At 42.7% G+C, this 27,952-nt stretch overlaps 1 protein-coding gene across 2 annotated transcripts; it reads right to left on the reverse strand.

Annotated features, from left to right (window-relative positions):
• Positions 1–27,713, reverse strand: LOC116450716 (C2 calcium-dependent domain-containing protein 4C-like). Of its 2 annotated transcripts, none has more exons than XM_032123450.1 (2): positions 27,568–27,713; positions 1–1,423 (listed from the first exon to the last, which is right to left on the reverse strand). In XM_032123450.1, the coding sequence occupies exon 2, from the start codon at positions 1,366–1,368 to the stop codon at positions 70–72; it is 1,299 nt and encodes a 432-aa protein (XP_031979341.1). In that variant the 5' UTR covers positions 1,369–1,423; positions 27,568–27,713; the 3' UTR covers positions 1–69. The 2 variants fall into 2 exon arrangements, with proteins under 2 accessions (XP_031979341.1, XP_031979340.1); XM_032123449.1 differs by lacking the exon at positions 27,568–27,713 and adding an exon at positions 4,106–4,649.
• Positions 27,714–27,952: the final 239 nt, after the last annotated feature.

A 27,952-nucleotide genomic window follows, 5' to 3' on the forward strand; every position in this document is an offset into this window, starting at 1 on the left:
TAAAAGTCAACCCAAAACTTTATTTAGTAGAAAACTTTCAGAAGACAATTTGTTTGAATATTTGAAACATTACACTGACAACATACTCGTTAAAGACAATTCCCGTTCTCCTAAGGTATAATCCCGTTTCATACTGCACCCTTTGTTTGTTGCTTTCATTCTGACAGAGAGGCTGTACAGCTCTTCTGCTGCAACGCCATCAAAAAAGAAGTCCTCATTGAAGATGGGATTCCTGCTTCTCTTTATAACTGTGCTTCTCTGCTTCTGTGTTTTTCCTGGCACCAGGGAGAAGGAGATACAGCAGTTTATGTTTTTAGGCTCCACAGAATCATCATATAAACCTTCTGCACTGATCAGGCGGATCCGCAGCCTTTCGTTCTCTGAGCAGTATTCAGCCAACAGCCTCAACACACCTCCCTTGTCCATCACCACGGTGCTCTCTCCCACCAGTCTCTCCCGACTGTGGGTCAGGTCCAGAGGGAAGATGGGAGAACAGGAGGTGCTAAAGCTCCGCATGCCAAGCAGCCCCTCTGAAGCCCTCCTCATGGCACTGGGGCTGTTATCAGTGGAGCTGCTCTCCTCTGTAGAGAGAGAATTGTTCCTGGCCATACTAGATTTGCTCTTGGCTTTTAGTGCTCTGCAGAGCAATCCCTCCTGACTTTGTGCTTTGGTCAGGGAGTAGGGTCTGGGAGGTGACCTGCTCAGAAGTGGAGAACTGAAAGGAGAGGAATCACTGGAGGAGGCAGTGTCACTGTCACAGGCACCCTGCCTTCGCAGAGAGAGGTGCTTGGGAGGCAGTCTCACAGAAGCAAAGCTGATAGCAATGGGATTAGACATACTCCCTTTGCCACTGAAGGTGTTAGCTCTGGATCGAGACAGCTTCAGGCTGGGCAGAGCACCACGTGGATCACCATGGAAGATAGACTCCTTTCTCCGGGTGTGGGGACTCTCCAGCAAAGTGCAGAAGCCATAGGAAGTGGGGGCTCTGGCAAAGTGGGGCAGCGAGAGTGCTGCTTGGGACTGTGGGTCCGCATTGGTGCTTTCTTCCTCCAGGGCTGTGATCTCCTCCTCAACACTTTCCACCTGAATAAGATGTGGGAAAGACCTGGGGCTATAATCAGAAGTAAGAGCTGCATTCACTGAACTGCGATCCTGGCGAAAGCCACTGCCCTTGATGGAGCCAGAGCTGGTCAGCCTAGGGGGAATGCAGAATTCAGGGATTCTGTCAGGAGTGAGCACATTTGGAAAAGCAGAAGCTCCCAGACGGGCTTTTTCTGGCAGATTTTGGCCGTGTGGCAGTCCCAGGAAGGAAGAGGTGGGGAGATTTCCATTTTCATGTGAGGCTCTTATCTTTTCCAAGAACCACATCACTGTAGCTGGGCAGGAGATCCTCAAAGGGGAAAAGCTTGAAGGACAAATCCACCTGCAGACGCACAGAGAGGAAAAGGTTCACTAACATCCTTCTTGGACACATTACAGCCAAGCAAGGCACGGAGGGTGCCATTCAAGGCAGGACTAGCACAGGCTCATTCAATGCCCATGTTCAAAACAGCCCCTGCCCAGCACACTACGGTTAGCGAAGTCAAATGGCAAAGAAACGGAACGAAACCACTAAAGAGAGAACAGAGCATCGAGTTACTAGCAGAGGAAAACGTCCCTCTCGCATAATCCCTACCGTGCTTCTCCCTTAGTAGAGGACGTACCTTGACAAGCGCAAGCCTTGCTCTTTCCAGCAGCTCCGGCTCGGTCTCAGCAGCTCTAACCAGGACCGAGCAGCCCGCTCCGAGCCTGCTCTTTTGTAGCCGCGCCGCCGGCCGAGGGAGCGAAAGGGCTGCCGGAGGGAGGGAGGGAGGGAGGGAAGAAAGGGGCGGGGGCTGCCGCCCGCACCTCCTACTCTCCCGCGGAGAGAAGGGAGAGCGGCGCCGCAGCTGGCCTGCAAGAGGACGCTGCTGGGCACCGGGGCCATGCCCGGAGCAACGGGGAGGGACTTGCGAAAGAGGCCTCTCACGGGAAAGGGCTTTTGGACGGTCTCCCTTCGCCCCCGCAGAGCAGCAGCTGCGCCCGGCGCTTGGCACTCGCCTGCGAGCGCGGGGGGACGGGGCTGCCCGCGCCCGGCCCCCAGCCCCTTGTCCTTCCCCTGCGCCCAGTTTCTTTTCGATTAATATCTACTTACAGAGGCGTCCCGAGGTGTTTCGAGATAACTAACACACCCAAGACGAAAGCAACATTGTCTTGGGGATTCTTTTCTTCTGGAGACCCCAGGAGCTTTCCAGCGTCAGAAGTGGGGGTTGCGGTTTTCAAGCTCATTTGTAAAGAACTTTGGTGCCCTTTTACATCTGAATGTGTGTCCACCCCCTCGTTGCAAAGAACACGAAACGACGGAGCCCTGACACAGTGTTCTTACCGCTGATACTGAGCAACAACAGAAACGGGAATGCAGATGCAGCGAGGAAAAAGACAAGGCACAAAATGCTTTGGCAAGGCACCTTGAAACGCAGCGTCTCAAAAACACAGGCACGCGTGACGCTTAACAGACCCTGCACAGAGCCAGGTGGGATCGATGAACTTCCTCACCACTGCAGCAGAGCTTAAACGGACCTCTGCAAACTCTATAATTATTCTGCTAGCTGCAGATAGGAATCTTTATTGCAAAGCCAGGAAGGCCTGCCAGACTGGTTAGCTAAAGATTCGTTTGAAGCCTATAACACAGGGAAAGCAGACAAATAATATTCTTCTTCCCTTTTCTACTGAAGAGCTAAAGTGCGTGTTAACTGAGTGCTTGAAATAGACGAGATGTGCTCAGAGAAAACAAATACTGTGGGCAACAGGGACAGGGAACATTTTGAACCTGCTGAAAGATTAAGTTGGGTAACACATGTTCTGGGTGAAAGCCCTGCTTCTCTCCTGCTTGTTTTATACCAGTTAAGATTCATTTGCATAACAATCCGCTAGACATAAAAATTGGAGAAAATTCTTTCTGCTGTGCTTTGTAAAAAGGTTCAGGACACCCCAAACATCCCAGCGACATTCCAGCTGTAGGAGCTCTTGTAGTTTACTTAAATGAACTTACTGATGTGGGTGTGCTCCAAATCATCTCCAACCTAGTTTAGAGGCTTCTGGAGAGGGTTTGCACTTTCTCCAGCCGATAAGACTTTTCAGCAGCACAGTAAGAGGAGTTACTGGAGACACTGGGATGCTCTCCTTTGGGAAGCAGTATGTGCATCATCATCTAGCTGTTATCCATTCTGACCAGGCAATACCATACTATATATTCTGTGTTACATACTACATAGTTTCCAAAGAGTAAGTGAGCTTTTTCCAATATATACACCTCTGCCTTTAATACCAAAGAAAAATTTTACTCTAAACATGGAGAAAAATTAAGGAAATGTCGCTTTTTAGTGGAAACCTTAGTGCCTCCAGTAACAAATCACAGAACTAGTTCATACACAGCAATCATGGCAACCAGCTTCAGGTGCTAAGTTCACAGCTAGCATCAGGCAGTGATGAAATAAAATAGCTACCCTGTTACCGGTACACGATTTCTCTTCAGTCTCTTTACTCTTCTTCTATCGTCAGGGAAAAGAGTTAGGGGCTTTTCCAGAGGTGATCAGAGTCTCCTGATCACAGTTGCCTGTCTCCCTCCGGTGACTGTAAAGAGTAAGCAGGTGCCTTACACTGGGTGGTGTATCCTCCCCTTCCTATGAAAGCCTGCACTTTATAGCCATTTAACAGATTGCTCCTGTGCTGGGAGTTCAGCAACACTTAAGCACTTGTACCTCCCCCGTGGAAATAGGCACTCAGATGTGTATATGTAGCTTCCTGTATTCAGAACAATTTCTTTTTCCTTGATTAGCTTCAGAGCATTATTAAAATATGCTGCCAACAAGGCTTCCTGTTGCTATAAAAAAAAAGCGTGTCTGCAGTAATCCACTTTTAAACCGGATATAATTCGTGGCAAGAGGCTTTATTACAACCCCTGTACCAACAATAGGTGAAACCCTGGGGTCTGGCCAGGGGCTGGAAAAGCTGTAACAAAATGGAATCTCCTACCAACACAGGAGGAAGTCGGGAATCTTCCTTCATGTGTACTGATATTACTTACCTCCTGCCGTTCGGACTTCACTGGGCACAGTGGCCCGGCTCAGGAAAGGCCTGGCCACGAGTCCCGGGCAGTCCCTGCCGGCCCCGCCTCTGCGGGAGGCCGGGGGTGTCCGGAGTAAATACATCGGTATCCAAAACATGGTTGAAGCTGACTGGTTCTAGGGCCTGGAACTGCAAGGAGAACCCTTTCAGTGGTTTACAGGGGGTAGAGAGGCAGGAGAGCTGCAGGAGCTGACAGCCTTTGGAGAATAGGCACCAGGGGAGGAGGAACGCTCCCTGCCCAGTCAAAATGACTGGAAAGATAAGAAGCAAAAAACTCATGGCTTTGCTGTGAAAGGGGGAGAGGTGAATGCCAGCCATGGATGAGACAGCACATAATAGTTTACTATTCTTAAAGCAACAGCAACGGCTGTGCACTATATTACTTAAATATCCAAAATTTCCTCAAGCTTTTGTGAGAATAGAGAACCCAGTTCAGCTTTATTTTCCTAAAGAATGCAGCAGTAATTCAGCTGTAGCTTCTTGAAAGAAGACTTCAGTCAACTGAGAGGTACTTAGATACATTTTTTTTGTTAGAGATTCATGATTTGATATCATGAGCAAATACAGCACAGTGACTGCATATAGCACAGTGATTCTTTCCTGTCACTTTGACAAATGTCAGAGATATCTGTCAGCAGACTGCTCACCACTTCTTGCCTAAATCAATGGCCAAATCATTCTGCATTACTTGTATAGTAATACAAAGTAGTAACAGAGGTTCAGCAAAACTAATCTAACAACTTGGGCTTTCTTTTTTTGTATCATAGAGTAGTTTATATTTTATCTCAGCAGCAAAGACAAGTTTCTGCATAGCTTTACAAGAAGTGTCCATGCTCCTTTAAATGAACAAACGAATGAACAGATGCCCAAATGCTGCTTGGCAGCAAGAGCTCAGGAGCTGCAGGGTCCTTGAGGCACCTGGGGACTTTATGCCAAGGATCTCAAGTACCTTGTGTCACAGCAGCGTGAACTGTAAAATTCTAAAGGTATGAACTGAAGAATTCATTCTTGATAGCATATTACATGGTCCTGTGAAGAGAAGCTGAGAATTGCCATGCAAAAATCCAAGAAAGGTATGCTGTTCTAATTCCACTCAGTTCCCCAAAAAAGCAAGTTTCTACCCATAGATAACTAGGATAAAAATTCAACAGCAAAGTGGAGCAGACTTCCTAGCACCACAGGGTTTACTAGACAGCCTGGGCAGTTTAGGTATGCTGATGAAAGGATCCTAAAGAAGATTGGAACTAGCTTGAGAAAGGAAGACAAAAAAAAGTGAGATTACCTAACCAAAAAAAAACCCCAAACAACAATAGGAAGACTGCTTGCTTCTGGAAAAAAAATCAGGGATTTTTGAGCTGTGTTGCACAGCTCCAACTTTGAAGGCACATGTGACTCTCAGTCAAGGCTTGGCAAACTGCTGCCTTTCAGAAGAGTATTTTCTGCAGTTTGGTCCCATGCCTAATGTAGTTTAATTTGATGGTAATTCTCATGTAACCTAAATGAATTCATTCCATATAAAGTTACATTGACACCTGCAAGGTGAATCACACATACTGAGAGAAAAGATATTCTCTCCATCTTCTTTGTGCTCAAAGTAAATTTAAATATGAAAGATAAAAGCTAAAAATAGTTTTTGTTTTCAAATAAAAATGAGGCTTTGTAAAAAGAAACAAAACAAAAAAGTCTCCACAAACCCTAAAATCAGTAAGGATCACTTCTATCAAGGTTAAAGAGAAAAAGAAGAAAACTGATTTCATTTCCTAGTACACAGTCCTGGCACTATGTTCGTCCATACAAAGAATGTATTTTTTGTACCCATTTCAAAATGTCAAATTTGAGAAAAGCTATGGATCTATGTGCTGATTTTTTTTATCATTTTAGACATCATTTTATGCCTCAAAGGAAGACTATATGAGTCAGCAAATGGATAATTATCTACTACTAGCACCTTAACCAGGCATTACAATGTCAATAGTTACTCTTTTGAGGAATAACTCCTAGGATTTCCCTGCTTGCCATCTTCCTTCAAGACACAAGGCTAAAACTGTCAAGTTAGACACCACATGCTGTGCCCCACGATTTGCACAAATAACAATATCAAGAGCTTCCTCCACAGCTGTGCCATATTATACTCCTGCAGTCATGCAGAAACTTGTAAAAGGTGATTTTGATTTCCAAAAGTACAGCAGGGTTGATCTGTGCACTGCAAAACACTTTCTGGCAGGTTTTATTAAACAAGCACTTCTTAATAACCTTCTTCCCTGCCCAGTCACACCCACAGAAGTCCTTCCCAAAAGAGCACACATCCAAAGCAACCTTAAACTGAAAAGGAGAGGAAAGATCTCTCTGTAATGCTCCTGAAATTCATGTTTTCAGGACTTCCTGGCTGGCTGCAGTGTGTCCTGCAAGTACAGTATGTATGAAGCTTAAAGGCACCAGATGACATGTCTGTGTTGAAGCAGCAACCTGCTGGTAACAAATAAGGCTCATGAGAAGGAACAAGGCAGCAAGCCAAGGACATTTCAAAAAGGACAATTCACCTTGTCAAAACATGCTGGATCTTGATTGGGAGTGTTTAACACTTCAAAAACAGGTGTGTTGGCAGACATCACTTCCCTGTATTTTCCATGCCATGAGCTACAAAGACTGAGGTGTCACTGCAAGAGGAGAGTTGCTAAGTTCAGCCCTAACAACAAGCGCAGTTGCCTGCAGGCCATGCAGTCATACTGTGATGGGTTGTGAGAGCCCACAAGCAGAGCCTAGCTCCAAGGAGTTTTGTGTGGAAACTGTTGTTCCTCCCTTGGGCCCAGCCCCACGCCCCAGTGGGAGATAGATTGAGAACTAGGTAGGGAATTCTGCTGCCGGAGCTGCCTCATAGAGGGATCCTAATGCTGCTCATGGAAGGGTGTGTAAAGTACATAAACAGCAAGCCAGATGACTTCCTCCTCTCCAGATCATAGACAGTGAATCTGTAGTTGTTTATTTCAGATTTCATCTAGACTTTGACTTCAGATTTGACTGGGAAACATTCCTGCTTACCAGCAAGTGAAAGCCACAAGCCACTCCAGGCAGCCTCACCTAGTCATTGCAAATTAAACATTAAAAAAAACCCCTCACAAATAACTGAAGGGTATCCTCTGAAGAGTAACATTTAGTTGAACATTTCTTCTACCTGAAGGTGGCACAGCACACTGGTGGAATTGGCCCCAATATCGTGATGGGTAGGACATGTAGTCATGAGAGTTACACCTTTAAGTGGAATACATTTCAGAGTAGTTTCACTATCCAGCAGCATCTCGTTAAGACACAGACATTGCTTTTGGTACACAGAAGTTCAACCTTCAAAGCAAAGCTCAAAGCTAGACTCTTCACCCTTAGACTGTCCTCAGCATTTCTGTGTACAGAAGGATAGTTCTTTTTCTAAAAGTTCCACATTTCTAGATTGTGGCTTTCTGTCTCCTAAGTTGTGTTTCTGCAGGAGTATTTTCAGAAATGAGATAATGTGCCATTTTTATTTTCCATTTAAAAAAACAGGGCCTGCTATGGCACTGACCCTGCAAAGCTTCATACAGATGATTTATGATTCCCTCCCTTATCTCAGAGCTCCTAATGCCCAAATAATATCTGGACAACAACAGTCCCTTGGACTATCAGTGGTGGGGAGAAAAAAAAACATTGATTCCTGGAATCAGATTCTTCCTACCAGTAATGGATTAATGTAAAGAGCCCTGTAGACCTAAGGCAGCTTTGGAAAAAGGCTCAGGATTTTGTGGAGGTGCTGGCTTTGGTCTTTGGGAGCAGTAAGGGTGAAAACAGACAGGAAGAGGGTTTTGTTACCCTTTGTTTCTTTGTTACCAAGAGGAAATTGAATGCCTTAAATTTCATTTAAAGGAAAATTAGAAGAAAAGTCACAGGATACTGTAATTATATCCTGGGATAAAGCAGCAGCTCTGGGGCATGTTGTGGGGATCCCACCCCAGCACTCCCACATTAAATATCTGCTATTAATGGTTTACAACCAGAGATGTGTAGCAAATTAGGTTAAAAGTGCCTGAAGAACACTGGCTCACAGCAGCAAGCAAGAAGAGTGGCAGAAATGCAAGGATTTTCCTTGACAAAATTCCTTCTAAGTCAGGAATCCATAGGCATGAGAAAACAAACTGTTTAACTACTGCTACCAAACACAGAGTTTAAACATATGGCCAGATATTACTGTATAAAGGAAAATAATTCACAGTTATTGCTGTGACATGCATATTCCCATTGGAAAAGTAGAAATAGGATCATGTGGCTATAACAGATTCTCTGGAACTTGGTAAAAATTGTTTCACGGTGAGGAGCTTTGCTTACGTGGGAAGGACAATATTAAACCCTTTATTGTTTAGCTGCCTCACCCTTTCATTCCCCTGAGGCAAGCCTGAAGTTTGAATCCTGCCTCAGCCTCCCTCCCTCATGCCCCAGGGCCAGCAGGCTCCTGCTGGAGCAGGCAATGTGGAACACATGGCACTTGTGTTCTGGAAACCTCCTCCACCTCAAGTGCTTAAGAGAAAACAGGCTGCAGTTTACTTGTAGTGCATGTTTCACTTGAAGCTTCACACACCCAAAAGCAGAACCCAATACTTCAGCTGTTAAGACACTTGCGGGGTTTTTTGCTACCCAAGTATGTAAAGTAAAAGATGCTTTCCTCTGTTTCCTGGCACTTACAAGTCTCTTTCACCATTAATTTGTCTCAATTAAAATAACAAATACAATGAAAGCTCTGGAAAATGCTTCTTCTAGCACCAGTCTTACAAGGAGCTCCTTGAGGAGAAAGGGGAGACATGAAGGGATACCTTTTCCAGGCCATACTTGTAGGAAGGACAGCTCTTCCTTCATGATGGGCAGCACCATCCTCAGAGCTGAGTGTGAAACCAGCCAGGTGATCCAGCAGGTTCTGTATTTTCCTCACACATTAATAAATTATAAGCTTCCTGCACAGCAGTCTTTTTCTATCCCTGACATTAATTTATTATGCAGATGATCAGCTGAGGGCAGGGACCAGCCCCTCTCATGTGTCTCTGGGGCAAAACACACCTGAAAGCTGCTGTTTCACAGAGAAAATCCCATCTCTGGCCTCCAGACAGATTGCTCTTCTATTCTGTGCCAGAGCAGTGTCTGCCTCATCAGCCCTCTCAGACAGTAGGGCCAGGATCAGAAAGCCATCAGCTTGTCCCTTCTGCTTTTAATTAAGCAGAACTCATCAGCAAACTGCAGGCCAGCAAATGGCCCAGGCACTAATAAGCCTGATACCCTTGCATTGATTATTCCTAATACTGAGCTCCATGGTAGCAGCACTCTCACTCTGTGCTGTTTGCTCTTAATTGCTGCTTACTGTGATCAGCAGAAATTGGGAAGAACAACTGATCAAAATGTTATACTTCACAATTTACTGCTCAGCAACTTTCCTAAAGCAACGAAGACTGATTCATTAAATCACAAATGATTTAGATTGGAAGAGACCTTTAAGATTATTAAGTTCAAAAGCAGCTAAAGTGGCAATAAGGCCAGAGGAGCTTCAGCCCCCAAATATTTAGCCCACATTGTCCATTCAAAGATCAGCTCTTTCAGGCAGACTTAAAGTCATCAACAACAGCCCAGCTTCACCTTTCAACAGTTTGCTCTCCTCTAAGAATATAATTCAGATCTCTTCTGCTTATGGTTAGATCTAAGACAAAGCCCCTTGGAAGCTGTGAGGAACCTTAGTGACCCTGGGCTTAATTAAGTTTTCTAAAGGAAACATGCAAAGTAAGTTACAGGTTTGTGGATTTTTCTTCTCATTTTTGAAGTACTGCCCTGGCAACAGGGAGCTGTTATGACACTTACATTGATAGAAGGCCTTCAAGGATGGTTTCAGAGGTACATGATCTTATTGGGACTATGCAGGATTACATTTCACCCATTGAAAGGAGTGCCAGACAAGGGAAAAAAAGTACTCTTAGGCTTGTGCTATTATACTGAATGCTTTAATTTTATATCTTTTTCAAACTGCCTTCAGTGTGCTGCCCAGTCAAATTCTGGAAAGGCGTTTCCAAAAAATCAGTTTAAGTTAGTAGCACATGTCCTCCAGTCAAAGAAATCCTTTATGGTTAATCTGTACAGTTAGCTATCATTAAAAGAAAGAACTGAGGATTACTATCAGAGAATAGCTGACAATAAGACGGAAGATTGATCTGATCACATAAAACGCAAACAAATTATACCTTGTGGGAGGGGTGTCAGTGAAAAACAGCATTAAAATAAATCATCATCAGACCTCTGGAGAGAAAGCAGCTGGGAACAGGCTAGTACTCCCTCCCCTCAGTCATGATGGCTTCACCTTCTCCATCCAGCTTCAGATTTGCACTGCACAACTGAGAAGAGAATCACATGACAGATCTATGCCATACTCCTTTTGACCCAGCTTAGCAAGTGTGACTCCAGAGTTACCCACATTAGTCTTTCTATCCATCCTGAACATCATTTTCACTGGAGCACTTGAGATCCACACCATAGAAATACAATGCTTTAAGAAAGCTTCTTACTGAGGAAATGAAAAGGGCTGTTCATATATCTGATCCTCCAAAGTAGGTGTGAGCAGACAGATACACAGAGAATGTAAAAGGAGCCCCAGAAGCAGACATGCAACTGCTCCATGTGAGCCTCTGAACCATGAGCTGCATCTCACCTGACAAAGCCCATCAGCTTTACTTATACTGAGCCATGCACCAGACATGCCATCATTTCCCCACTATTTCTGGCACCTATAGCCAGTTTTCTAGACAGGGATGAATCAAGAGGACATTTCAAAAACAAAAGTATATCCTAACTCACTGCTCTTAGTTACACTCATTTCTCTCCTCTATAAAGATACTAATTTCCTGGGCCAAAACTATTTCTCTCACTTTCCCATTGTCTTGACTCCTCTTCTCTGCCCACATTATGATCTCACTTCTCACTATTTGGTAGCTAGCTTGCAGACTGTTAGATTGCAATTAGACATACATGCATGGTACCACCTGCTGCATGCTTTTTAGTTTTTGGCTCTGAAACAGCTGTTGGTTCCCATTTTTGCAAATTCAGTGTAAAGAAGAGGGATTTTTTGCTTTCCCAGATGCTTTAATTTTCTGCAGGGTATCAGGGCATGTAACAAACTCAGAAGAAAATTTAAGATCATGGGCAATCAATGTTTTACATAAGTTTTTTCAGTGAAACTGTAGACATGTAATTAGAGTCCCCAAAATGATTCAGGCCCATGACCACATCTGTTCATCCCTAGCAGTTTTTTTGAACCTTCTTCTGATTTTAACAATATCCACAAAGCAAGCCAAGGAACTGGAAATTTTATAAACCAATAAATAGAATAAGAAATTATAAAGCAATCAATGCATCAAAAATCTGCCAAAAGGCAAGATGGTAAGAGCTCACTGCTCTGTCTTGAATATCTCATTTAAAAGTGAGGGAGATAAAGATATACACTGCATCATCTACATGATTTTTCAACTCACTACGTCAGTCCTTGACTTTACCAATAATGGAGCATAACTTTCTCAAAAGCATTGATGTGTGTCAGTTTAATTTTAACATCTTTTGACAAGTCAGCTGTAGAAATGCAGATAACAATCACAGCTTTCTACTGCTTGATGATGTGACAAACCCAGTCCTAAGTTGTCATAGAGGAAATGAACCTGCTATTGCAAAAACACAGAGGTGGCCATACTCCCCCGTACACAGGCTTGCTTGAGGTGTTGAACAGGGCTCTGGTAGCACAATATACTTTGCATCCCAGTATTAAAGTCCCCACAAAAACTTGAGAGCTGTTCACTGTTGACATGATTCCAACTAGCAAGTATAAACAAAATGCATCTTACCTCATGGGTTTTATTTGGGATTGCTTTCTCTCAAACATTCTACATGAAAAACCTCAGAACTGGTGATAAGCATAGCTCCCCCCATTGGAAGGGCTGTATGTCAGTATTGGGCAGGAGGACACTATTCCCTCACTGAATTGCTTAGCAGAAGCAGTGTCTAAGCACACAAGAACCATCTGCAAAACCTGTCCAAGAGCCAAAAAGGGATTTTGAGTTGTGAGATTGGTTGACCCTGTTGCCCTGTGGCCAAGTTTTCTGAAGCAGCAGAAATTTCCTTGCAAAACTACAAAGTTGTAACTGACTTCCTACACAGTCAAAAATGCATAGAGAATCTAATGTTATACTGTCCCTTTTCTTCCCCCACTCCTTGTCTAATATATTTGCTATTTCCAACTATAACCAGTTTACAGCTGTTTTCCCAGCACTCACTGCTGTTGCACATCTCCAGTCTCATGCAACTGGGAAGCACCTTGTGATGGGCTGGACTGTACCTGTACTACAATGCTGGCGAGCTCTTCCCTGCAGTGGGACAGCCTGGCTGGCACAGGGGGGAAGTTTGGACACCTGGGTGGACTCTAAGCTAATTGGGATTTCTGCTGTCCTTCAATAAGACCTAAGCAAAGCAGCTCAGTAGAAAGTGCTTACAGTTGCTCTCAGAAAAGCAAAGCACAAAGGGATCTAAGTGTGCAGTGAGAGCTGAAAACATACTTACACACTCAGTGATGGGAATCAACAATCAGTAGGGTCTCCTGAAATGAGATTTTAAATGACATTGGAATTATGTGACTTGCACTTACAGCTCAGGTGCTTTTACAGTCTGAACCGCTTAAGTCTATCTACACAGGCAGTTCCATGTCTTCCTGAATTCAGCCCCTCAGCTATTCAGCTCTCACTAAAATCTGCAGCAAAACATGTACTGACTTCAGCCACACACCATTTCCCCAGATACATCTGGTCAAACAGCCAGCTCTCTCCAATCCCTTCCCTGACTTTTAGTCAGGACACACCTCACCCAACAGCCTCCATCTGAGTACTGCAATGTGAACATCTGTACTTCCTGAAAAGACACCAAAACATCCCTCACAAGCTACTGGCAATTCTAACCACTGATCAGGATGTGCGGAAAGCCACCAAATCTTCAGCCCTTGGGCCTTGCCCTCCTTGCTATCTGAGCAGCATAGCCTTTGAGACTTAAGGAGACAGCTGTATGTCTGCATGGATGGGTTCTGGTAACTGGAGATTCAAAGGGACCAGCCCTGTCAAAGCCTTTACCCCTAAAATAGTAAGTGTTACAGGGTTAGCCTTTTCCTTAAATTCCAGTAAGAAAGCCAGTTACTAACATGGAACCTCATGGAGCTGAGCTGAAATTAAACTTCAGGGTGAAATTACAGATTTTATTGATCAAGACTAAACAACTTGTGTTCATCACTTCAGTTTCCATTAATTCTGGTACAATACAACCAGATGGTAGCTTGAAATTCAATTTCCCCACTAACATTAGTCCTTCATGTACTCAGAAGTACCTTCATCTTGTTCAAGCATTTAGTCACTACAGCATTTTCATTTGGCCCTCACTTCCCCTTTTTCACTGCAAGAAGCATTCATTCCCATCTGAGTTTAGTTTGAAATCTGACTTATGGCTTTCTCAGGTAAGTGAGAAGTGAGTCCCAGTGGAAGCCTGATATATCCCAGGTCTATAGGATGAGGATTGAAGCAATAACATTGAAGATGGCTGCATTGAGGACACACAACCTATCTTAGAAACAGGGAAGCAATAGTGACCCCAGCCACCAGCAGGCTGCATCCTGGATTGACCCCTTGTTACATGTCATTCTTAACTTTCTGACACTCATTGAAACACTCATTTAAGATCTGTGCATATGCCCCCCTGTCTGAGGGTGGCATTATCTCAGTACCTGGTAATCATTTTCTCTGTACCCTGCAGTGCCTCAACACAAAGGCCCTATGGTAATGCAAAACCCTGGTTGTTGTTCTTAGCTCACAACAGACTGCAGGCCCAGCTTTGGAGAGCTTTCAGCTGAGCAAATGGAAACCTGCCTTACCAGAGTGCAAAGCACAGAAGGAGGAAAACAAGGGTGAATATCAAGTGTAAGATGATTTTATGTTGTAAATCTTAACACAAAAAGGCTGCTCCTACTTACAGTGAACATGCTCAATTACTTGAAGAGGTTGAGTTCTAAAAGAAAGCTGTAGCAGCTTACTTCTGTAGTTACTCACAAACTAGTAAAGCAAGTACCAACCTCTATTTTCTGGGGGGTTTTCTTGGCCAATCCTATATAAGGCCAATATCTGTCTCACAGAAAGGAGATATAACCACTGCAAGCATATTCAAGAGATGCTGCCCTACCATGTCCCATTCCCAGGGTGTGACATTCCTTTTACTCTCTCCTAGGCAAAGAGGCAGCTGTCCTTTCTGCTGTGTGTTTGGGGCACACACATCTGTGGTAATCACTGTGGCACAGATGACTTCATATTGTAGCTGCAGCACTGCACAGCCTTCCCCTCCTCCTCCCTGTTCAACTCCTTGTGTTTGAGTAACAGAAGCACACAAGACTGCATTAATTTAGCAAGAGTGTGGAAGATGACTAGAGCATCATAACATTTACAAAATGGATTCCAGATTTCTAAACCTGTACATAAAGTGCAGTTACAAATCCTTTTCTCATCTGTTGCTCCTGGGCTGCAGTCAACAATGATGAAAAAGTTCTGTTCAGGCAGGTAAGAAGCAGAAAAATCTCTCACGTTTTTCCTAAATAATTACTTAAGTCTCTTGTCAAACAAGAGACTTAAGAAAAAAAGGGTTTTTTTCCCCTTTATACTTCCTCCCTACCCCCTAACATGCACAATACACAAGAAGCTGCAGTCCTGTTTGCTATGGAAAGCTTGAGCTATCTGCAAAGCTTGCATGCCAGCTTCTGAGGGCAAAGGCTGGCATTGACAGGGGAAAGCACAGCTACAGAGCCTGTTCTGTCGCTGCAGGAGGGATCCTTCTTCCTCCCTAGGTGGTTAAGAAATATTTAAACCATTCCAATTCTGTAAGCATAAAGTAATACTAAGTAAAATTCAACTAGAACTGGTAGAGTAAATTCATATTAGGATACAATTGAATTAAACATTTAAGGGATACAAAACATTTCTGTGCAGGCTGTGTTTCTAATTTGTGTGGTATCTCTAGTTTGGTACTGTTACATATTATTGAAGGAATGCCAAAACCATTCCTAAGGCAGGTGCTTAGACTTAGAAGTAGGTTTTAGTACTGCTTGCTGCAATACTGCAACTACCTCACTATAAGGTTATCCTGGCAACCTCAGGAGCAGTGGAAGGAAAAAGCCCAGCTCATTGTGTCACAAGGATTGCAGCTCCCAGCTCTCTAAAAAACAGCTGATAAAATAGGACAATTAATCCTCTGATGTAGCTATTGCTTCAGCACCATGCCAGCCATTTTTAAGATTCCCTAAATGCTTGCACAGAGAGAGAGCAGGCCAGGGTTCAGATACCACCACATCTTATGGCCTTAGTTCAGCAACACCTTAAGTGCCTCTTAGCCAAAAAACAGGGCTCTGCCTCTCCACTTCATTGTGTACTTTCTCCTTGTCAGTACAGCAGTGGTGCCAGTGCTCACCAGCAAGCTGTAGGAATGCCCCACCGATTCCAGCAGGATTTGTCCCATCAGCTTCAAGAGGTGCAGGATCAATCAGTAAAAGATAGCTTTTTCACAGACAGGACACAGACTAGCAGTGATGCCATAAAGACTTGAGCCATTTCAAAACCACAGCAGAGTTCTACTGGCCTTTTTAGGTGATGGGCTCCTTTAGAAAACTAATCCTTGCCCATTGGATTGTTTTTCCTCCAAGAAAAAAGATGCCACTATAAACATAACCAGATTTTCCTTTTCACTTTTGCCACAGTAAAACTCTGACTATGCTGCTATTGCTGAGACATTCAATCCTGATGCTGGCTGCTGAATCAGGGCCTAGATAAACAATTTGACACACAGAGCTTTGTCAGAGTGGTAGAAAGAGGCAATGCAAAGAAATCCTGACAAATAGGAAAGGGATCTAAAGGTGCCAATAGTTACTGAAGCTCTGCAAGAAATACATTTAACAAAGTAGGGGGTTTTTCAGTATTGTAACATGCAGATCAATTGACATCTAATTGCATGGATGAGTTATCCCCGGATACCGAGTGCTGTACATTGTGACACTTCACTGTCATTCCTCAAGGTGCAATAGTGAGGGGAAATTAATTTTTACCCCTGGTGTGGCAGCATTCCTGCTAAATCCATCAGTATTCGTCTCACAGAGGTGGCTGCACCTAACACAGTTTAAGTAAGCCTCATTATATTTAGTTATTTGGGAGAATCTGCAGTACAGACTCCTACATGGAAATCCAGTTCAGTGGCCACAAAAGAAATGACCCTTCTGGGCAGGGGAAAAGTATTCCATCTCAGAAAACAAAAACAGTTGGAAGTGTGCCACTGGAGAAAGTTACTCATTGGACTCAGCAACAATTGGAGACATTATTACAATTTCCTCTGGATAGAATTGCAAAAAAAAGTAAAAGCAACACTTACTAATGACTGATTATTCATAGACATTCTTTGTCCCATAGACTTATTCTCTATCCCTCACTTCCTCCACCAATGCAGAACAGGCTACTTCTAGGTCCCTTTACAAAGGCTCACAAAAGCACAAGAGCATTCTCCACAACTCTGACATCTGGAGCAATTTCTCCATCTTGCCTCTGCTGCCTGCACACCACATAAGAGCCCACAACTTGCTGCTCTGCTGGAACAGAGGAATTTCTCCTCAGTTGTTCTGCTAATCTTTCATAGTTCATTTCATGTGGGTCTAAGTTTTTTTGTCTGTCTGTAAATATCCATGGGTGTCTGCCACTATTCATCAATAGTTTTACCTGACAGTTGTTTTTTAAAGCAGTATCTATTTGATTTGTGAAGTGACTAATGAGTAATTGAACACATTCTGTTCATAAGACACAGTGAATGCAAGCCAACCACCAGAGCTGGCTTAAGGCTTCTTATCAGAATAAGCAAACTAAGTTGTGCTGCCCTGAGGACGAAGCACATATATTACACCCAGAGCTGGCATTTTCTGCCACAGAAGAGTGAGCAGGATCCAGCAAAGGCCCACATGACCCATTTTTCCTGAAGTAGCTGTTGTTTCATACATTCTCATCCCCTTTCCTGGCAGCAGCAGCTGCCAGGCTGGTTTTCAGAGCTCTGCCAGGGCCCATTCTGCCATCCCTATTGCTGCCTCCTTTGCCTGTGCCTAGATCTGGCCCTGCCAAGCACCAAGAGATTAGTCTCATTCAAAAGTAACAAAAAATCCCCAGACCAACTCTGTCTATGCTTTCTACCTATGCATATACTCTCACCTCACTAGAAATCATTTATCTAGCAATAATCTTGTCTGAAAAGTTGAAACAAAATTATGTGCAGTACATGCCATTTACCCCTTGAGTTTAACTCTTACTGCAATCTGCTGCATTACATTAAAAAAAACCAAACACCTCTGCCCAAATTACCAAGGTCACTACTAATTGCTTCTCTTTGGTAAATGAAGTAGGCACATACATGCACACACATGTTCACAGACACCTATACTGCATTCAAAAGGCAAAGAACTGGTTTTGTGCTTTATTTGAATGATCAAATTTTCGAAAGAGTACTTTAAAAAATACCAACTCTAAAGCCAGCTATGCACAATGCAGGGTGTAGAACAGCATGTAAAGCCTAAGTATGGACCAAGTTCCCATTAGGATATATGCCCCAGTGAAGTCTTAGTTCATGCTCCATAATTAAAAAAGATTTACTACTCTTAAGAAATCCCTCAATACACTTCATGAGCACAAGGCTAGAGTGATATAAGAGAACTTGTACTGCTCCCTTGCTTTGGGATACCTTTTTTCTTAGCAATTGACCGCAAAATGCATAATTGTGCATGTTCATATGCAATACATTCCAGCAAGTAAAGCATCAGGGATTTATCCACACAAGTTGCAGATCTCTCGGTCCCCCTTCCTGCAAGATGAGGAGGAGGAGCATAACACAATGAAGACTAACCCATTCTGAAGGAATGCAAGTCTGCACTGAAACACTAAATTTTGCTCTTGATGTGATAAATACAATCCAAGAAGACCAAATAATTTTGCAGAACTCATTACATCTGAGGGAAGAAAGCCATGGGTCCATTTTCCAGAGCTGGGACAAGCTGTCTCAGGTCCAGCCTTGCAAAGCGTTCAGCTGTGGGAAGGAAGGGGTGGTTTGGCAGAAACAGTAAAGCTGGTTAGGGAGTAAGGGAAAACTGCCAAATACACAAGTCCTGATTACAATTAGTAGATTTGAAGACCCTTCTGTTATGAGATCTCTAAAATGGAAAAGAAAAGATTGGGGAATATTTAGCCCTGTTCTAGTGGTATAGCTGGGTACATTAGCCGCCCCAGGGCATCCCACTTCATTTGCATTACACAGCAGCAGAAAAGCGATGGAAATGGCTCCTTTCAGGGAATAATGTCCCGAGAAGGGGGTTGATGGCAACACAGGGCCCTGGCAGTGTGGCTTCCTAGAGAAATACAAGGGACCTGTGCTCAAAGCACAGTGTGGGACAAGGAGCAGTGCCAGCCATCCTTGATTTCCCACCACTCAGCAGGAGATATGGCAACTGAACCTAAATAAGGCGACCCCTCAAAGCTAAAACATCCCCCAAAACCAGAAAGCACAAAGCTGTCGCACAGCTGAGCATAAAACCAAGGAATCATGGCTGTTGCATTCATGTTCCCCCCAGACCTCAGGCATGCCAGAAGTAGTATAGTTCTCATTAGTAACTGCATTATGATTTTAAAAAGGCAGTTCAATCATTGACTTAATACATCAACAAGAGACCATAATCAAAAGGTTTATCAATGAAGTCGCAGAAAAGGCAGCTTACTTTTGAAACAGTCTAAGATAAGGATTCATAGGACACAAAAAGGATGCACTGATCTATTTTTATAAAAAATAAATTACATGGAATATTGTATTAATTTTGTGCTGTCCATGATTTCATATGAAAAGTATGAATTTTTCATTTTACTGAGGAAGAATCTAATTTGCTAATCCCATGGCTAAAAAGCTGATTATATATAAATTTGACAATCATAATCAGAAATGATTAATTACATGGTTGAGACTGTTATTCCTATAAACCTGGTTTTGTATGCATGAACAAAATGCCGTGCTCTGATTAGAGCAGGAAGCAGAAATAACAGCACTAGCACAAATGCCTATAAAATGCCTCTGCAAACAAGAATGCCACAAGATCTAGACATCACTTCAGTTAAATACAGGCCATCCTGATGTGCACAAAGAGCATGCACACAGGTAGAGGTTGCTTGCTCAGCACTGCCAACAAGGACGCCACTTGCACATTTACCCTAAAGACACATTATGCAGAAGTTATGAATTATGTATAATTATAGTCTCCCACAATGGCAGAAGTGGCTCTTTTCTTCCTACACAAACCTTATTAAAGCTGATCTACTTCAACATTATAAAAACCTGATACATTCTTCGGCCATTTGAATAGCACTGGATAAACTGACCTAAGACTTTATTGTAGAAGACAGATTCTAAAGAACCTACCACCCTCTTTACAGTAACTCATTTTTATCCTGTAAGTTACTGATTGTATAGTTCTATGCAACCACTTTGTTTATGGAGCAAAATTCCACCCACACACTGCAATCCCCTTCAGAGCTTGAGACTATTCAAAGCATTGCCACCAGCTGTGAGGAAGAAGTTCCCTTATGTTTTCCCCCCTTCAGATTTTAGGTATTTGTTAGCAATACAGTAAAACACCATTGAGCAAAAGCACTGGTATATTTCCAACACATAAAACCTATGCTTTTGTGTTCATATACTGCTTAACAAAAACAAAAAAAGATTTCTCCTGCTACTCCTGTTTGAGCAAGTTTCAGGATTTGGTTCACATTAAAAAAAACCCAAAAAACAAAAAACCCCAACAAGACACCCAGCAGGAATACAAGTATCTAGAAAGACACCCAACCAGATTCTCAGGTATGTGAAAAGTTAGTTTAAACCAAGGCCAGTAAGTGCTATAGCAGAAGCACTTGGCAGGTCTTCCCTCTTGCTGTGGAAAAGGCCAGAATCACAAGTGCAGTACATATGACCCCATTCCACACCCACCTGCTCCTGCTCACAGCTCAATGTTCACCTTACACCTGATTGCAGCACCCACCCCAGTTCTTAAGCATCAAGGTAACAAGGAAAGCAACAGAAACATCAGTCAGGAACAAACAGACTAAGGAATCCACATAAGCAGCTTCCTGCCAGTACAGAGGACAAATGTCTTCCTGTACTTTGGCCTACCACATGCCTTACCTTAGAAGTAACCACCCCAAAACACAGCTCCATTTTCCTATGATTTCATTCCTTGGCTCTCCAGTGGAGATCAATAATCACAGCAGTGCTGGCTGCCTGCAGAAGCCTGGGGCCATGCCATGGAAATCCCCATGCGGCCATAAAGAGAGCACAGCAATTGAACAGGAAGCAGAGGAAGGAACAAAGCTTATCTAATACTTCAGCTCCACAAACCCCAAGTAGTGCTAAAGTAGCACTAAAGTAGCACATGGCCCCCAAAGAGGATACTCCAGGATGGTTTTGCTTGAGTGAAAAGTTTGCAAACAAAAATTGATTTGGAAGAGTTACACTGCTTGGACACATGGAGTTTACCCTGTGGGCCCAGATGTTCACATTTTATTAAACACACACATTAGAGGAGATTTGCAATAAAGAATAGTGCAAACAATGCCAATTTTTCTTTGGCAAAACTCCAGCAGGAAATAATCCTGTGTCGACTATAGCTCTGTCCTCTGGTACCAGAAAGACTCAGACAATGCATCTGTTAGATTCATTTAAATATATCCAAGTCTGCATTTCATTGCTTTTAAAGACTTTTTCTGTTATAAAGCATAAATAATCAATAATTCTGAACAATAGAACAACATGATAAAAACGAGGCACAGCCCTTACCAGTCATTGAAAGAGATTATAGGAAGAAAAGGAAACAGTTTCATGTCTTCAAACAAATAATTTAGATAACATGCAGTATAAGGTAAGGTGCTAACAACGTGTCTCATTTTAGAGGTAAAGATTTTTGTCTAACATCGAATTACCCTAGTTAAGGAAGTACAATAAAAATTACTCTTTATTCCAGAAACAGTTAATATATTGTAACATCTGGTGATCCAGGGAAAGAGCAATGCATTTCCTAAAATACCTGGCATTGTTCCAGTGCTTTATCAGCATCCTGAAAATACAGACAATTGAAAAAACACCCATTATTGCTGCATGATATGAATTTCAGACAAAGCAAAAAGTTCACCATAATTCCATACAAGTCACATCCAATTTGGATCACACCATGTAATAGCCAAGTAGTTTAGAAGGCTGAATTCAGTTTTCAAAACAGTAATAAAATATGTGTAATTTTCATGTATAATTTGTACAGCAAACTTTATGTTCTGGATATGGACAAGAAAACAATAGAGGGTCAAACTTCTAAAAATAAACACTAAGTTAGTAGGCGTTTTTAAAAACAAATGTGGAAAAGCACGTATATTGCTACTCAGGAATACCTGGAACCCAAAGACTGTGCTACTTTCTGTTCATATTGAAAATTATCACATGGATGTGGGTTTGTGGACAACAGGCCTCATGTTCATTTTCTGATCCTTCTTGCAGCACTCTTGAAAACCTGGAAATGTTCATCAGACCAGAATGCAGTTCAGCTGTAATCAGAAGTGTTAATATGTTTATCAGAAGCCACAGAGACTTATAACCAAAAGACAACTTGTCCCTTCTGAGGGACAGCATTACAGAAAACACTGCTGTTCGGGAGTCAGAATTTCTCTGATGATACAAATCATCAGAAAATCATGCTGCCCAAGGGCAGCCAGACTCATTGACTCTGGGATCAATTTATGACCCTGCCACTGCATGTGTAGTGTCAGACACAACTGTGAGGGATGCTACTCTGGTTCTTAGTCTCCTGACCTCCCACATTGCCAAATCTGTGTCCCATTAACTTTGCTGGGAGTGACATTTTCTGTGGTAACCAGATTTGAATTAAAATCCTATCCTTCATTCTCTTCTAGCTGTTTCCTTGAAGCTTAGGTATCAAAATATCCTCTTTGTTTTCTGCCATCTTGGTCTCAAGAGCTCCTTACCAATGATGCTAACCCCACAAATTTATTTTCTCGTTTAGAAATAGCGGATTAGTTTGGGGTTTTTTTTTGCAGACATGACTTCCATAAAAGAGAAATACAATTTCTTTTCCATATTGTATTTTGTAACCACAGAGCTAAAAAATTAATTCCATAAGATCAGCTGATGCTACTTTGACAGACAGTGGATTGTCCTTTTATCACAACTAGAATTAGTAGAGCTAAGAAAAATTGTTAGATCATGACAAGTTTGCTACAATGCTGTGCATTTCTTAGAATACAGTAAGCCTTTAGCATAAGATGAGACAGACATGACCCCTTCAGTTTTTAGCATCTTTTTTAAGGACAGACATCCAAAGAGAAGCTTTTCTAATAAAATAATTTCTGAAAGTTCCTGTGAAAATCTAAAGAGTAAGATTCAGCAATACTGTAATGCCTCTTAGTAATAACCTACTTCCTTACAGAGCTGGATCTTTAGCAGGACCGTGAAAAGTTTACAGAAAGGTCCAATTATTACAAGAATAAAGAAGACCATGTAAATTAAGAACATGGTTGTTGCAGCATAGTAATACTGTGGGTTTGGTATAGTGCAATGGTATGGAATGGATAAAGTGGATGTTACCAAAAAGGCAAACAGTATTCACACCAGGCAAGCAGCAAAATTGCCATCCCCAATTTCACTTCCCTCTCACACATGCAAGACCTTCACTGAAGGTGTTGGACACGAGATCTGGCACATGCTATTTTACACCCACTGGTGGACACGTGGCAGCTACCAGTGGAGGTGAGTAATTGGGAAAAAAATCAGAGCCATCCTCCTTCCCCTATACCCTTGTCCACCTATAGCACAGGGGGCTTTTACTGCCACAGTCCCTCAGCTCAGGGAGGTCTTGGGATGTTGCCCAAGGAGGGTAGGGAGGAGATAGTTGTGGCTCTGATGAAGTCAGATGACAGCAATAAGACTCAAGGCAGCAGAAATAATTTAGTTTTCATAAAGCCCATTAACTGCTCGCAATTGCAAGAACCATGGTATCAAGAAGACACTAAATCAGCAGAAGTAAGCAGTACAGTTTAAAATACCTACGAATACTGAAGAAAACTCTAAAGAATCCAGAATTATGTGAATAAATGGAACATATGCTCCCTTGTCAATAAACTCAGATAGTAAAGAGGGGCTTAAAGAGAAAAAAAAAAGTCTAGGTACAAATACTAATTAAAAATTAATCAGCTCAGTTTCAAAATAGCAGAAATCAGCCAGAGTTCATTGGATTCACAAATTAAAGCTAAAAAGACACTGGAGAGGGCTGTACAGATTTTGAAAAGCATGGAGTTCTAATGATCCAGAGGAGACCACAAAAACCCTAAAGAAATTAGTAATCTTCTTACAAACACTTAAATAGGCATTAGCCAAGCAGAGCAAAGAAAAAATTTCAGTCTGTGAAGTTACAACTTCAATAAATATAAAGTCTAGATTACAACCCACTTGTTTATTGTGACCCAAGAGAGTGGAACAAAAAGAACCCATCTAAATTAGCACCACAAACCTGGACTAGGTTCTTATAGAAACTTCCTAGTAAGCCTAGTAGAATACCAGAACAAGCTACACCAAGACACTACAATATTCCCTAGGACAAGAGCTTTAACAAAGGAAAAAAACTGCAAACCCTCCCCCCCAACAAAACAAAAAACCCAGAAGCCACCACACAGCGCCCAAACAAAAGCAACAAGACAAGTATTAGGATAGCAGACAAGCCCAACAAAAAACCCAAACCTTTAGAGACTACACCAGTAAAGCACAACCAAGAAAGCTCAGGTGCAGGGCTGAGCTTATATGGAGCTCCTGGGCCACGTGGGCAGAGGGGGTGGGTGGAGGCCCCAGGTGAGGTTGGTCAGGGCCATTAAGGCTATGAGAGCACTCAGAAGCATTCCCACCTGCTAATGCTGAAGTAATACTAGCAATGCTGAGATTTGCTTAGTATTACTGACCAAGGATAAGTCTGACTCATTATAAAAGTCACTTTTATAAATATGTCTTCAATATGGCTTGCAAAGCTATCCCATGTATTTATTAAAATAGTCTTATCACACACACAGAATCTAGTTTACAGACTTGGGTATGATTTAGGCTGCATTTTAATTGACTTGTTCTGAGATAGTGATTTAAAATGTACTTGAAATGACAGATGAGAAAATTGTTTATAATGTACTTCATTGAAGGTCCCTGCGCACAGACTGGTTCACCCAAAACATCAGTAAATATGCCAGTGCTGCTCTCATCCACAGGATATTTTGAGGACCAGAATGCCAAAGTAATTGCAAAACAAGGATTAACAGAGGGCTGTGAACAAGTATGACAAGTATGACAGCATTTAGGGATAGTTTGTGTGGGTGCTTCATGAGTGTTTTGGGAGATCATTTAACGTCTGTCTCCTGACCCGTGGGAAAGGCAAACCACTGGAGAACATCCCTGATGTTCACACACCAGACCCATTTCACTTTGAAGAAGGACATCAGATTGTTGTGATTCTTTCTCTGATAAAACACACTTACCCTTAAAGTTCTGGGGTTTAGTAATCAGATGATGAAAAGATAAGGTGTTAGAATAGCTGGGATGGCAGGAAAACATAACCTTAGAAGTGAAGTCAGGTGTCCAATAGAATAACTTAATTTCAAAATGTTCTCTGAATACAAATAAAGCCTAGAATTATTTTTTATGTTATTTTTCCACTCAGCCACAACGAATCATAACCATTACTGTCACAGATGGTAATTGCAACTGGAGTCAGATTTACTCTCAGGAGATTATTATGCCATGCAGATACTAATATCTCAAACTCCAAAGCTACGACTGGTAAAATCAGTTCAACAATACTCCAGGAAACCACTGAAAGGCTGAATAGGACAGACAGACCAAAACTTCTGTAGAAATGCTAAAGAAGTTTTGGGTCTTGTGAATACTTTGGTGTAAGTGCTTTCAGATCCATCTATAATGTTACTATTATTTTTTTTTCAAGGGAAATGCACCTATCTGAAATTTTTATAAGCTGAAATACTGTAAAGAAACCAGGAAGCTATAGTTCTGTTCTCTATATCCACTGTACTGAAGAAAATAAAAGTATATTTCTCATTAATGAAACAACAAAACTGAATCTCCACAGGACAGATTGACAGAATACCTCATTTATTATTGCATTAGTTTTATCAAGGAGTCTTACTGTAGAATGCAGGTATGTGCTCAGAACACCTCGTATTTGATATGATGCAAACATAAGGGAAAAAAAAAAAAAGCTGGTTTTCCCCAACGCAAGTCACTAGCTGGGTACAAAGGGAGATAGTAAACGTGTTCAGGGAGATAGTAAATGTGTCCAGACACACAGATGTATTGGGAGGAGCAAGACACAGAAATTATACAGGAGAGCCTAGTCTTGACATTGCACTCCATATTGTAGTGAAATTTTGTTCTTTGGGATTGGGGGGGTACTTTTAGTCACATTTTGATGAAATCTCTTTGCAGAGATTTCAAAGTAGCTATTTGGAGGTCAACGCAGCACAGAGATTTAATCAGCCTTCCTGTGAGCTGAGAGGAAACAGAAGAACACAGAAATGACAAAGGCAATAGAGACTGGAATTGTGGCTTTGCATGTTACTATGTGAGAGAACACATAGGTTAGGAAAAGGTTTAAAAATTAAGGCAGAAAAAGATAATGCAATCAAGTATAGTCATGGAGTACAAGAAGTTTCTCTTGAAGCAGTATTGCAGCCAGGAAATAGGATAATACTGCATGAAGAGAATGAAATGTATCATCATGTATTTTTTAAGAGGGAAGTTTAAGGGAAAACCACATTGTTGGAAGCTTATCATCATGGTAGTAGAAGGCCAGGGAAAAACCCAAACCAACAGCCAACAAACCAAAACACCCCAAACTGCTCTTTATGCAAATGTTATGGCTGTTCACTGGTAACTTACATGTGCAAAAGTACCTCTAAACCACAAGAAATACTTTAGTTATCACTTCTTTTAATAACAGATTGGATAGTATCTCTTTAGTAACAGATGATAACAATAACTCATTTGTAAAACTCGTATATTGTCAAGTATTGGCAAGTTATAAGGCAAATCCTGTGTAGCCTCTATTTTAGTTAAGAGGGCAGACACTTCTTGTTTGTTTGATAAAGCTGGCACAGCTCAGGGTAACTACTAGGGATGTTAAAATTGTGATGCTTTTAATTCTGCAGGGTGGGTGTATAAGATAATCTGGTTGGGTTTTGTATCTAAAGACTGCGTTAAACACGCCCACCAAGTGTGTTGATACAAGCTGCGTAACTGTGTTGGACTGTGTCACCAGGCATTGTGCGTTCAGCGTCTTAAGGTTGATTTGTTGGAGCAAGATTACTCTGGAAGGCAAAACAAGCTGTATACTGATGCAGCTCTTTTAAGCTGGTTACAAGTAAAAATATTTACTAATGCCTGTGCATCAGCTAAATCAGGTGAAATTATTTTAATTGCATGATTTTCAACTGTTGTAGTTTTACAGACAGAGGCCTCAGTATATATGGCATTAATTAATGTAATGGACCTAAGTTGGAGTAGGTATTTATTTTTTCATATTTGTATCAATATATTGGTGAGGAAACCATTTACACAACTCTAACAGTGTTAGAACTGTTCAAATAATACCAGCTGTGTAAGGGAAACCCTGAGTCTCCTTTACTGCTACAGCAGTTCAATTGTTGCTGGCCTGTGTCAGGAACAATGTGGCCAGCAGGACAAGGGGTGTGATTCTTCCCCTGTGCTGGGCACTGGTGAGGCCACACCTCGAGATGTGTCCAGTTCTGGGCCCCTCAATTCAGAGAGAACATTGAAGTGCTGTAATGGGTCCAGAGAAGGGCAAAAGTGCTGGGGAAAGGTCTGGAGCACAGGTCCTGGGAGGAACAGCTGAGGGTGTTTAGCCTGGAGGAGGCTCAGGTGTGACCTTATCACTCTTTACAACTCCCTGAAAGGAGGGTGTAGCCAGGTGGGGGTCGGGTTCTTTTTCCAGGCAATCAGTAATAGGACAAGAGGATATAGTCTTAAGCTACGCCAGGGGAGCTTTTGGTTGGACATAATGAGAAATTTCTTTGCAGACAGACTGATTAAACATAGGAATAGGCTGCTCAGGGAGGTGGTGGAATCACCGTCCCTGGAGATATTCAACAAACAACTGGACACGGCCCTCAGTGCCATGGTCTGGTTGACGAGGTGGTGTTCGGTCGTAAACTGGGACTCGATTACCTCAGAGGTCTTTTCCAACCGAGTGCATTCCGTGACCTTGTAAGCACAGCACAACACACTCCGCGGGCGGTCCGGGCTGATCTCCACGCCTGGGGACCGGTACCCGCGCGTTTCTGTGGCCCTGGCCCCGTCCCCACCGCAGCTCCGCGGGGCCAGGGCGCGGCTCTGGGGGGGCCTGGCTGGGCGGGGGGCGCGCGGCCCCGCGCGCGCTGCCTGAGGGGCCGGCCGGGCGCCTCGCGCCCCCACAGCGGCCCCCGCTGGTGGCGGTGCCCTGTGGGGTCGTTCTCCTCCCCGTGGGGCTGCTCCGGCCTTCCTCCTCCTCCTCCTTCTCCTTCTTCTCCTCCTTCTTCCCCTAAGGATCTGCTGTGCCCTGGCTGCCGTGGTG

Source organism: Corvus moneduloides, chromosome 13 (genome assembly GCF_009650955.1).
Source record: "Corvus moneduloides isolate bCorMon1 chromosome 13, bCorMon1.pri, whole genome shotgun sequence".
Classification (NCBI taxonomy): domain Eukaryota; kingdom Metazoa; phylum Chordata; class Aves; order Passeriformes; family Corvidae; genus Corvus; species Corvus moneduloides.

What these genes read in the sequence shown, in the direction of transcription:
- LOC116450716 (XM_032123450.1), bottom strand. Translation starts at nt 1,368, where the DNA reads ATGTGGTTCTTGGAAAAGATAAGAGCCTCACATGAAAATGGAAATCTC.